Source organism: Lontra canadensis, unplaced genomic scaffold, assembly GCF_010015895.1.
Source record: "Lontra canadensis isolate GAN:19392208 unplaced genomic scaffold, GSC_riverotter_1.0 scaffold60, whole genome shotgun sequence".
Taxonomy (NCBI): domain Eukaryota; kingdom Metazoa; phylum Chordata; class Mammalia; order Carnivora; family Mustelidae; genus Lontra; species Lontra canadensis.
In genome coordinates, this window is record NW_022631054.1 from 11,200,708 (window position 1) to 11,212,716 (window position 12,009).

Consider the following 12,009-nt stretch of genomic DNA (forward strand, 5'->3'; position numbering starts at 1 on the left):
TCTTCGCTGGACTTTGTGCCCAGTCATTCTCCCTGATTCAGCATTCCACTGAGCCCCGTGGGTTAGTATCACCCTGCTCTGTCTTCTAACAATACCTTGCACTACTTCTTTGGAGCTCTTACATAAAGGCTATTAAATGTTGTTTATGCAATTATTTAATATACTGTTTCCTCTTGCATTAGAGCTTAAATTCCAAGAAAGCAAAAATTATCTGTTTAACCAATATTTTCCCCATTGTACTTAGTACAGTGCCCGACATAGGTGTTTGATGTGTTTACTGAATGAATGGATGAAGAGCAAGCTACAAAATACAGTATGAACCCAGTTTGGTACAAGAGGGACCAAAGACTTAAGTGGCCAGTCCTAGATACAGAAACAGACTACCTCCAGCAGATGCATGCTGGCCAGGCTCTTCCCTGAGAACAGAAGGGGAATGCCCTCTCTGCAGGGCAGGCTGCACAAGAGGGCGGGAGCTTGCTGGGAAGAGCAGAGCTGATGGGAGTGGTGGTCTCTGGGGCTCCTATTCTTCCAGCTCCCCGGGTAAGAAGAAGCTGCTGGAAGAGGAAACTCTGTCTTCTGTGGACCACCCAAGGCACAGGCACTGGGGAGCCACAAGATGAGGGCTGCCTGGAAGGCTCAGCTGGGGTGTCAGACTCAGAGTTATGGGGAGATAGGCCTTGGGTTGCACACAGCCCCAGTGGGCAGGGCTCAAGGCCAAAGCAGGGTAGTGTCAGGACTCGCCCTAGAGGGCAGCCTGGAGAAGCCTTGAGAGAGGGAGTGCCACTTCACTTGAAACTGATGTTGACTCTTTTGGCTGGGGGAGGGGGCTGGTCTCTATGGTCAGGAAATTTCTCATTGGGTACTTGTTCTTAAAGACGCCTTTTAGCTGTGTGGTAACTGAGGCAGTGTCAGGTGTGGATGGGTAGCTATGCTGCTGCCTCTTTTGTCAAAAATTTGACTTGTCTGGTTTATCAGCCATCTCATGCTTTGTCTTTTACGATGTCAAGTTCTTCTGCCCACCTGGTTCCTGAAGGTGGGCTCCCATCCTGCAAATCACCACACCCATCCCAGAAGATGCCAGGCCAGGATCTGTGCAGCCCACCCCCCCTCCTGCCCATAGTAGCACCCTTAGTTCCCCGCTCAGCTTCAGATATAATGCTTGTCAATTTGTAGACCCACCACTCCCATGTGACACACAATCTCCCTGGCTTCCAGCCCAGGTCCCTGAAGTCTTAGAAGAACCTTCCCTCCAACCCTCAGTAGCCCAATAAACACATTCTGAAGGAATGAACACATCCATTTATTAAACTTTCCCATGTGCAAGACCTTCTTTGATGGAGTGTCATGGGGCAGGGACTTGCAGTTAAGACTTAAGAGCAGGTTTAAAGTCTAGGCTTTGAGTTGGGTGAAAGGGAGCTATTGCAGATTTCAGAGAGGACATAACTGGCCTTAACCTTGCACCATCTCGGGGCTGACACAGCAGATGGGAAATCAGGTGATGCATAAGTGTTGGAAATGGTGTGATGGTGGGGGTAGTAAAGATGTAACGTGGAGTAGATGGAGGCTCTGAGCCAGGGAAGGTGATAGAACCTTCAGTTTAGATTGGGTTGAAGGGCAGAGCTCACACTTTGGGTATAGAGGGAGAGGAGGAAAAGACAGCTCAGCTGCTGCTTCTTTTTTTGGTTCAGGTGTCCAAAAAGGAGGGCCATTCCTCTCTATCTATCCGATGCCTTGTCTGGGGAGGAGCCTCCACTCTCCTCCAGAGGTTTTAGCTTTGGGTCCTGGCTGAAGCCAGAGAAAAATAAGGAGAAAAAAGGAGGAGCCAAAACAAAAACAAAAACAAAAAAACCCCAACAACCATAAAAACCCTGAAGTAAAGTCCATGGGGTGGGGAGCTTGAAGGCCCCCTTCAAGTAGCTCAGGCCTGGCAGCTTGTGCTGGGCTTGCGGGAAGCCTCCCTCCCACAGACGCGAACTAACTCGGGAAGCAAACCCGAGCTCGCGGAGGGCTTGTGGGTGTGCGGGGCTGGGCCACCAGGGTCAATCAACCGCCCCCACTGCAACCAGACACAGGGGCGTGCTGTCTTTCCGAGCGTGTGGGCTCAGGTCAGGAGCGCAGACCCCAACCTGGCCAGGGGCTGTGTCTTCAACCCACGCGCCGCCTAGTGGGACCCGCGCAGGCGCAGTCCTGCTGGCCCGAGGCTGCCCCCTGGCGCCGCCTCACTCTTCCCAAGGGCTCATGTCGGTGTCAATAGCCACGCAGTTGTACGCGGCATAGCGGAGCTTCTCCTCGCACACCTTGGCACTGAGGGAGACAGGACCGCGGTTGGCGCCAGGGGCACCGCAAGGGCCAGTGCACGGGGGCCTATGGGCGCCGGGGCCCCAGTTCGTGCACTTCATGACTCGCCATCCTCCTCCATCCTAGGGTGACGCCCCTACCCTGCTCTCCACTCTATAGGCTCCCCGTGCCCAGGAGACCCACCTGGCGTAGTGTGGTAGGAAGAGGGTGCTGGAACACGTGGAAGACTCCGGCAGCGCGTCTGTGGTTTCGTAGCTGGGGGCACGGACGGGTCACAGATTAGGAAGAACTGTAGGGACACGGGGTAGGGACACAGCCCCAGTCCCTTCGGAAAGCAAGCCCCGCCCCGCCCCGCTCCAGCCACACTCACCCCAGTTTGTCCGGGTAGATGTAGATCCGCGCAGGCAGCCGGCTGCGGCCAGTGACAAAGCGCAGGAAGCGGCTCCGATCCTCTGCATGGAGAAGGACGTCAGCGTCCGCACTGATGGCGGGGAAGGCTCTACAACTCCTACCCTCCCTCGGTATCCCGCAGGTGGAATCCGAACCCGGGCACCACGCTCTCCTCTGCCACTCACCGTTGGTGAAATTGTTCAGCGCTTCCCAGAAGTACTGCACCCGAGTGTCAGATGGCTCGAAGTCCTCAAACCGGGCTGGGGACCAGGTCAGAAATCGAGCTTAGGTCCCAACCTGCCTCGTCCGTAAGGCCCCCGCCCCCAACACTGCAGGACCCCATACTCACTGAGCTTGCGCAGAGCATCCACAGTGACCTCTGGGTCCCCGCACACTTTCTTCTCCAGTTCCTGCCAGGTCAGCAAATCCAGCACAGCCTGCGGCACCACCTTCAGCAGCCCCGCCTGCATGGCTGCCACCTGGGGAGGGAGGGAGAGGCCCTGCTAGGGAAGAGGATCCAACTCCCAAGTCAGTGTGTGGTGGGGTACTTGGCCTCCACTCAGAGAGATCGTGGGGGCATGATCTCTGTTCAGCACTAGGGGCCATCTCTGAACCCCACTGATAAGCAGGAACATGAGGTAGAGGAATGGTAGGGCCCAGAGTTCTTGCAACTGGGTACTGGGGGCCTATCAGCTCTGCCTATAAGGAGCTGCACAAAGCTCTTGTTCTGCTGGCCTCTGGGTGGTACCTGCTCCTTGCTCTCTTCTAGCCGGGTCTTCTGCACCAGTTGGATGAAGCGGGAACGGTCCTCATATCCCACCACGATGCCTGCACCCCCAGGGATCAACTCTACTACTTGCTGGTCACTCAATACGGTGGTGAATGTTAGCTCCTTTCCAAATTTGAACTCAAATGTCTCTTTGTCCATTCCTTCCATCACTTCCAAGAGCTTCACCTGGCAGTTGGAGAGAGGGAACGAGGTCGGCCTTTCATTGTGGAGACAGTCCTTGTTTTCTCTCAAGATGCTCACAGGGAAACAGGAGAGGCAGCTAGACAAGGAAGTCCCCATGCAGCCAATGAGGGCAGTGAGGGGGTTGGAACAAGGACTATGAAAGCATCAAGATAACACCTCGCCAGTCTTGGCTGCCAGAGAAGGTGTCCTGGAAAAAATGGCATCTAAGCTGAGACCTAAATGATGGCTGGGAATTTGCTTGGCTACAAGGAAGTCAGGAAAGAGAACAACATGAAAAAAGGTAGAAAGAGCAAAAGGCCTGTGGAATCTGTTTGGCTGGAGCCAAGTGGCTAGAGACACAGAGGTCACATAAGGCTTGTCAGGTTCTGCATTTTACCCTACGCCTGGGGCAGAGCCACTGAAGGGTTTAAACAAGGGGAAGGAAATGAATTACTCTGGCTGAGGGAATCAGATGGGTTAAGAACGGAGACAGGAACGCTAGGTTTGCAGTCAGTGGTTGTGTCACAAGGGAAGGTGGCCTGAAGCAGGAGGACAGTAGTGAGATGGAAGAAGTGGACAGATGCCAGAGAGAGATGTGATAGAAAGTAGGAGGTAAGGGAGAAGGAGAAGTGGCGGGTGGCACTGAGGGCCCTGGCATGGAAAAGGGGTGGACAGTGGTGCCATTTGGAGACAGGAGCCCTTGGAGGGCAGAAGAGCGGGGAAGTGAGGAGGACTGGGCTGAGGCGGAAGTGCCATCTTGGGGCAGACGTCCAGCAGGCAGGTGCACATAAGGGTCCAAGCTTAGGAAAGAAGATGAGTTGGAGGTAAGGATTTGGAGGCCGCCAGAATAAAGACAGTAGTTGAAGCCATGGGAATAGAAGGAATCAGCAAAGGAGCATGTGTGAGATTAGAGAAGGTTCAGGACACCCTCGGGGAACAGCAACATTTAGGGGCTGTGCAGAGGAAACACTGGGTCCAGGCCCTACTTACCAGCACAGAGTCCACAGCTGGGAAATCCTTGCTCCAGCTCACCTCCTCCCCAGACAGCTGCTTCCACACGAAACCGGGCAGAGCCAGGACCTATGGGACAAATACCATTGTATCCTCATCATGGGCTGCCCAGGTTTAGCTGGCCCTTCTTCCTTCCAGGGGCCAGGCTGATCCAGTGGAAGCACAGATTTGGCTACTCACCAGGAACTCCTTACCCCGCAGGGCAGCCCCCATTAGCTGTCCGATCCACTCGTATTTGGCAAAGTCTCGGCAGGAGGGGTTGGGCACATACATGTCCCGGGCCTCCCCGGTGCCATTGCCCTGCTCCCAAGACAAGGGCTATTAGCATGGCATGGAATGGACCCTACTTTATTGCCCCAGACTCTCCAAAGATTTGCCTGCACACCTTCCACCGGAAGCCCTGAGTGGTCCCTCTGATTGTACAATGGCTCCTCCTTCCCTGTCTGCCCAGAGGCCGCCCTAGGCAACCTGGTCCCTCCTCTGGCCCCTCTCTAGTTCAGCACCTGGGAGGTTTGCAGAGATGAACAGCAGAAACAACTGGAGAAGTAGGGATAGGAGATTACCTGGTTGGCTGTGCGCACAAAGAAGGGCAGAGGCACAGGGGTGTCTGCTGAGCTAGGGCACAACTCTTCTGACATGTCTGCCAGGCTATCCCGAAAACCACCCCCTGAAATGACACACAGATGCTCTCAGCTGGAGCATTCAAGAGCTCCAGCTCCCATAAAGAGATAATAAACTGGTCCTCTATCTTGATTAGCTGTGACCCCAGAAGCCTCTACCACTCTACATAGGGCAGGACCCTCATTATCCTTCCCCAGGGCCTCACCTTGGTCAATGATGCCTTCTGCAATGAATTTACACTCCCACCACTGGTCATAGCGCATGGGCCACCTGTAAGAAGGGGTGGATCTTTGTTCCCATGCTGGGTCGGGGCTCAGAACATTTCACCAGCGAGGGATAGGGGCCACAGGAGTAATGACGAGGGGTTTTAGAGGCAGTGTGCGGGGATGTATAGTTTATGTGTGCCCAGTCCAAGTCCCTCACCCTCATGCCATACCTGTAGTCCAAGGGCTTTTCGTACTTGTCAGAGGGCTTGAGGCCTTCATAAACCTGGGGGCAGGGAAAGGGAAGGGAGCTGTAGGAAAGTCTATGCCAAGATCTTGTCCTACTCTGGCCCGAAGGCCTTACTTAGGCCCAGCCCCCACCCCTTTACTGACCCTCCCTTAGATTGACCCCAGGTGGTCCAGACCTGGGTGAAGACTGCATTCTTGCAGGCAGGGTCCCTTAAGGGGCAGGCACGGTGCTCCATAGCGAGGCGCCGGTTGATGTACAGGCGTGGCATGAAGCTGGGCTTGCTGCTTTCTGAGTCCCGCAGGCACTGGGCCACCAGGCCTGGCCTCTGGCGTGACAGCAGCAGGAATTGCTTCACTTGCTGATGAGGAGATGTGGCCAGAGCAAGACTGGCAGGCAGTCAGTGTCTGTCCAGGCTCTGGAACCTTCTTCTATGCCTGGACCTGATTCTTAACTCTAGTCCATGCCTAGTCCTTCCCCAACACCCTCCCTTTTCTTGTCTTCAGTCCCTCCTTAGTCCAGCCACCCAGGGGAGCTTTCTAAACACCACCCCCCCAAACAAACCTGGTGCATCACCTACTTAAAACCCTTCCAATGGCTCCAGGGACCTAGGACATAGTCCCTCCTTCACAGCCTGGTCCAAACTGCCCTCTGCTATCAGGGCCTCCTATTTGCCTACCAAGTCTCATCCCCAAGTTATACATACATCCACCTGGGGCGCTTCTCTCGTCATCTTCGGCAGCTAATAACTTCCAGTGCACACCTTCCATGCAGCTTCCCTGTCTACGCTGTTACTTCTCCTCCCCCAGTTCTTGTACATTTCACACACTATCTGGGAGAATGGCATTCCAAACGCTACATTTTAATGATCTGTGTCTGGCTTTCTTCCTACGTTCCTAGAGCCCAACAAAGGTCCAGGCCTAGAGTAGCTTTTAAGAACCCTGTAGAAGAGAGAGCACTTGCATGAGCAGAAAGGAGGAGCCCACTGCTGACACCACTACTAGGCGGGCCAGGCTCACCTTAATCTCATTGAAGGTGCCCAGCGTGTGGTCCCAGGCAGGTACCAGGTGGTGCAGGACACTGTCCAGGATCTTTATGAATCTGGGGTGAGTGGGTAAAGATGGTGCAACTAAAGAGGATGGCATGAATTTAAGACTCCCTCACTCCCCAACACACAAGGACAGGAGAAGGTAGGGCCCAGGGGCTGCTCAAAGTGGAACAGCTTACAGTATAGGGCCTGGGGAACCTCCTTCCTACTGACGAATGAGGCTCAGGACTAGGGGAAAGGAAGGGCCGGACAGGCACAGGACCACAGCCACCTCTGCAGGAGAACAGCTCTGCGGTACAGAATTTCAGGGTCCGTGCCTTCCAGACGTGGGTATCGCACCAGACTGGTCGGCTGGAACAGGTCTGCATTCAACCCTAGTTCCCGCTGTCTAGACGACTTGATCTTGATCCCTCGAAGACGCACATCAATCCCATCATCTGGGGGAAGAAGTTACTTAGGGCACCCGCTGCCTCCTCGGCCCTCAGATCTGAGAATGGTCCCTGAATGCTCAGGCTTTCAGAAACTTGGGACCTTTGAGACACCTTTCTACTTATCTGACTTTGATTATTATATCCTTTGTGGGTTTCTCCATCCCTCACTATATTGCAAGGCCTGAGGATCCCAACTCAGTTCCTCTTCCAGATGAGCCCAACAACCTCTGCAGCTTTAAGGCAGGCCTACCCCTGGCACCTCCCACGTGGCTCAGGCCCAAAGCTTCACCTCCCAGAGATAGTTCAGCTATTCCCCTCATCCCAACTCCAAGCCCACTGCTTCTCCACACTCACTGCCAACCAGCCACTGTCTATACACTGGGGCTCCCTTTCCCTCCTTAGAGCCTGAAGCCCCACCTCGGCACTCGACGATGCGGATCTCGATGACTGGGAGGTGAACGGTCATGTCCTCCAGGACACACACATCCCCGATCAGGGTCCTGACGAGATGAATGAGAGGCACTCTGAGTACCCCTTGCCTTCAGGGATTGCTGGGCTCTCACTTGACCTTCTGCTTCCAAATGGGGCCAGGCCCCATTGCTAGGATCATGCCCTATTCTCCCTCCCAGACCAGCCTGTTCACTCACTCGTCAATGCTCACGTCACTCAGCTTCTTCAGGTTGTCCCCTTCGCCCCCATAGATCACTACTCGCTTAGGCATAAAGTTGTCATCTGTGGTATCCACTGTGAGCAGTAGCTTCCTGAGTGGTCAGAGGATGCACATGGGTCTCTGTACATTTACAGGCATGGGGCCCGCCCACTCTGTCCTACCTCAGAGCCCACTCACTTGACGATGGTGCCCTTTTTCATGGTAAGCCGTACCCAGTGCTGGCACTGGGACCCATCGCTCTCCCAGTAGGTGTCTGCATTGCTGTCTGTCAGGCAGGACACATTGAACTCCTCCTGGGGAGGGGCAGAGAAGTGGAGACAGTGTTTACCCCACTCCCTGCACACGGTGGCTTAAAAGCGCAGCTGGTATGGGTGGAAGTGTCTAGGCATTCCCACAGGACTTCCGAAATGGGGTGCTGGACTGAGTCTGGCCTGTGGGAGTTCAGGTTTGGCCCTGGCCTAAAGGTGAGGGCTCTGGATCTAGCAAGAAATGACCTCTTGCTTGGGGTGGGAGGAGTCCCAGAACCCACCGTGTAGGAGGAAACGTCTATGCTCTCCACATACTGCTTCACGCTACCCAGGTTCTCATCCTCCTTGCCCAGGTGGTCGTACAAGAAGTGGATCAGGTCCTCGTCGCACTCGTAGGTCCACGTCGGGGGCACATAGCTAAGCAACCCCAAGTCCCTAATTAGGCCAGGCCCAGACCTGGAGTTTCTTCCTCCCTATCCCACCCCAGCTCACTCACAGTAATCTCTGTACAGCTTCCGTGTATGCCTCGGCTGGCTGGGGCCTTGATCCAAGGCGATGAGAGTATGTCAGGTCCACCACCTGTTCCCATCTGCGGGCACGGAGTAGGGGACGGGGAGACATCAGTGGGCAGCGGGGTACCCCCAGGGAGCTTTCTCCAGAGCTCCATCTCCACCAGACTGGGCCTCCAGAAGCCCCACCCCATCTCCATTCAGGCCCCGCCCCTTCCTGCCTTTAACCCTGCCTTCACTCCCTATCCCACCTCCCCGCCTGTGCCAGCTTAGTTCCCAACCCTTCCCGGCCGAGCTGTCCGGCAGCAAGCCCCGCCCTTTCAAGTGCAGGACCTGAGCACCGGTCGGTAGTCCACGCCGAAGAGCTGTTGCTGCCGTTGGAGGTGGTCTGGAGTGTCGATGGGTACGAGGCGGGCCCCGCCCTCCGCCGGTCGGCACACCAGCAGCCAGCCTTCGTTCAGCCCGCAGTCGCCCAGGTGTTCTGCCAGCTGCTCCTGCCGGGACGCGCAAGACGGGGACGGCCGTTTGGGAACTGCCCAGCGCCCTGCCAAGCCCAGCCCAGCCCAAGGCAAAGGACACGGAACGCAGTGCTCCCTCAAGATGGGGGATGGGAAGGGAACGGCCTGGAGCTGCTCTGGCGCCAGGGGTCTTCTGAGGGGCCCAGGGCAGTCCAGGGAGTACCTTCGTCAGCTTCACCCAGAGCCCCTGGCCGTTGCACAGTTCCTCGCCGGTAGTTCGCACGCAGGCGCCGCGCCGGAGCTCAATGCTGTCTCGGGCCGCGCGGAGGGGCCCGGAACCGGTACCAGGGGCGGAGCCCGCCGCTCCCACACGCAGCCCCAGGCCCTCCGCCTCCCACACGGGCAGCAACACGCGCGACGGACCCGCTGGGTCCTTGTAAAGCTTGTAGAGCACCTCGCGTGGCACGAAGGCCAACGCCGCAGGCAGCGGCCGTCCAGCGCGGAGGCTCTGCGCTGCCTCTGCCAGGAAGCGCACGCGGCCCAGTAGCTGCCGCGGGGACTCTAGAGCCGCGCCCGGTCCTGGGCCTGCCATGGTGAAGTGGCAAAGGAGAGCCCAGGGGCGGCGGTTCGGCTCCCGGAGCCGCAGCCGCGAAGGCTGACCAAGCTTCCCACCACGCTCGGCCCCGCCTACGGCCAGCCTTCGCCGTAAGTTCTGGACTAAGGGCACCCAGCGCGCCTGCCGTATTTCCTTGTGTACTCAGATACTTAAACTTACTACAAACCAATGTGCCTCGTACTGAGCCAACCAGACCCAAGTTCAGTTGTGTTTACCTGATCCATCTCTCTCTGTCTGTCCTCTTTGCTTCCACCATTTTATACCCTCATTGAACCGCCATCCTATCTAGGCTAGATCATTGGAACAGACATTTTTCTGGTTCTCTGACCCGTTTTTGCCTTCCCAATACGACGAGTCACACTACGAGTCACACTACAAAAATCTGATAGACATCCTCTTAGCTCCTCACCCTAGGGGCAGTATTGCTAAAATATTTGGGAGAATAATCCCCTCCTCAGCCCTACCACTGATAGGAGCCTTGAGTCGTTCAGCCTTCATCCTGGTTGTTACTCCTAATCCTAGGACACTGGTGATCATTACCCAGTTTCTCCCAGTAATTCTGAACCAGATGAGAGGAAAGGTCCAATGCGGGAAGACAGGTCCAAGGTGGGTAGATAGGATGGAGGCAAAAAAAAAATAAAAAAAAAAAAATGGACAGGAGCTGTTGGTCAAGTATAAGGAAACTTTGTCTCCCACCCTCCCTGGCAAACAGTTTTTTAAAAAGTTTTTTTGAGATATAATTCATATTCCATGTAAGTCACCCATTTAAAATGTATGATGGTTTTTGATATATTTTTAAAAACTCTAGTAAAATAAGCGTAAATTTGCTGAGTTAACCACTTTAAGAGTACAATTACCTATTTCCAAAACCTTTTCATCATTCCAAACAGCAGGGCTTTCTCTTTAAGCACTAACTCCTCATGGCCTACTTGATAAACTCTAATCTACTTTCTGTCTCTATGAATTAGCCTATTCTAGATATTTCATAAATGGAACCATATAATATTTTCCTTTTGGGTCTGTCTTATTTCACTTAGAATAATATTGCAACAATATCATAGCATGAATAGAACTTAATTTCTTTTTATGGGTCAACTAATACTCTGTTTTATGTATACACTACATATCGTTTATCCGTTTATCCGTTATTCATCCGTTGATGGACATTTGGATGGAAACTTTGTTTTGATTTAATTTTCAAATAAAGTTGTCAAGAAAGAAATAATATATGATCCCGTGTAATTTTGACGGTTTTCCTTTTATTTTCTCCTTAGAAAGCTGGGAACATAGTGCCCCTCTTCCCTTCTCTCCAAGCTATTTGTATGCTACCGTGCTACTAGAGAATAAAGTGGACAAGTGAATCTCATAAGGGCATGCATGACCTGGACTCTGAAGACACCTCTAGCCTCTTTAATTCCAGCAGATGGGTCTTCTGGTTCCCACAATAGCCATTTGTTCTTTGGCCTCTTCTCTTTGCACCTGTTGTTCCCTCTATTTGGAACACCCCTACTGCTTTCCCCAGTTACAGGAAGAGCCCTTGCTAGCTACTTCTAGTTTTTTCCTCTTGAAACATTTACTATTATGATTGCTGATCCACCAGTCTGTAGCTCCTTAAAGGAAAGGGCTGTCTTGGTAACCACTGTTAACTTCTGCATCTACTATAGTGCCCGCCTCTTAGTAGGTAATATAAATATATATTTTAAAAAGACTTATTCTAAGGAGAGAGAGAGATACCGCACTGTGCCTGCGCACACATGAGTTCCGGGGAGCGGCAGAGGGAGAGAAGCCCAAGCTGACTCCCAGAGGAGTGTGGGGTCCCACTGAAGACTGTCTCAGGACCCATGATATCATGACCTGAGCCGAAATCACAAGCCGCACACTTAACCAATTGAGCCACCCGGGTGCCCCGGTAATGTAAATATTTAATTATTTCATTTCCCTGTAGAGCTTGGTTCTTTAATCTACTGTGTGCCTGGTCGCTAGGCCTGATTGTTAGAATCATGGAGCATGGGAGTAAAAGTGAGTCTTGGCTGAAACTCTCGGATTTCCAGGCCATCAGAGGAGAGGAGATTCCTGATGCCACGGTAAGGTGTAGTTATTTGCGGAGTTCTTGGCGGTGGGGAGGGTAGGAGAGGGGTGGGGGAGTTTGTTGCTGCGACGCTACAGCGGATTTTACGGATTTTACGGTAGTCGGGGGTCCTACCGGCAGCACCCGGGGCAGCCCCGGAGCTAATGCCAGTGTCTGATCATGTGACTTTCAACATGGCGGCTGCCCTGGCTCCCTCCAGGAAGGGGTGGAGCTTGATC

General features: G+C 53.9%; 1 protein-coding gene across 1 annotated transcript; it reads right to left on the reverse strand.

Annotated features, from left to right (window-relative positions):
• Positions 1-1,720: 1,720 nt before the first annotated feature.
• On the reverse strand, positions 1,721-9,779 carry HECTD3 (HECT domain E3 ubiquitin protein ligase 3). The gene is made up of 21 exons (XM_032877612.1): positions 9,310-9,779; positions 8,962-9,122; positions 8,616-8,708; positions 8,401-8,536; positions 8,049-8,164; positions 7,849-7,962; positions 7,619-7,701; positions 7,042-7,207; positions 6,742-6,823; positions 5,901-6,083; positions 5,709-5,761; positions 5,478-5,542; positions 5,215-5,318; positions 4,832-4,951; positions 4,631-4,720; positions 3,437-3,643; positions 3,038-3,167; positions 2,874-2,948; positions 2,669-2,750; positions 2,482-2,553; positions 1,721-2,304 (listed from the first exon to the last, which is right to left on the reverse strand). Exons 1-21 carry the CDS (start codon positions 9,676-9,678, stop codon positions 2,220-2,222), a joined length of 2,586 nt encoding a protein of 861 aa, XP_032733503.1. The 5' UTR covers positions 9,679-9,779; the 3' UTR covers positions 1,721-2,219.
• Positions 9,780-12,009: the final 2,230 nt, after the last annotated feature.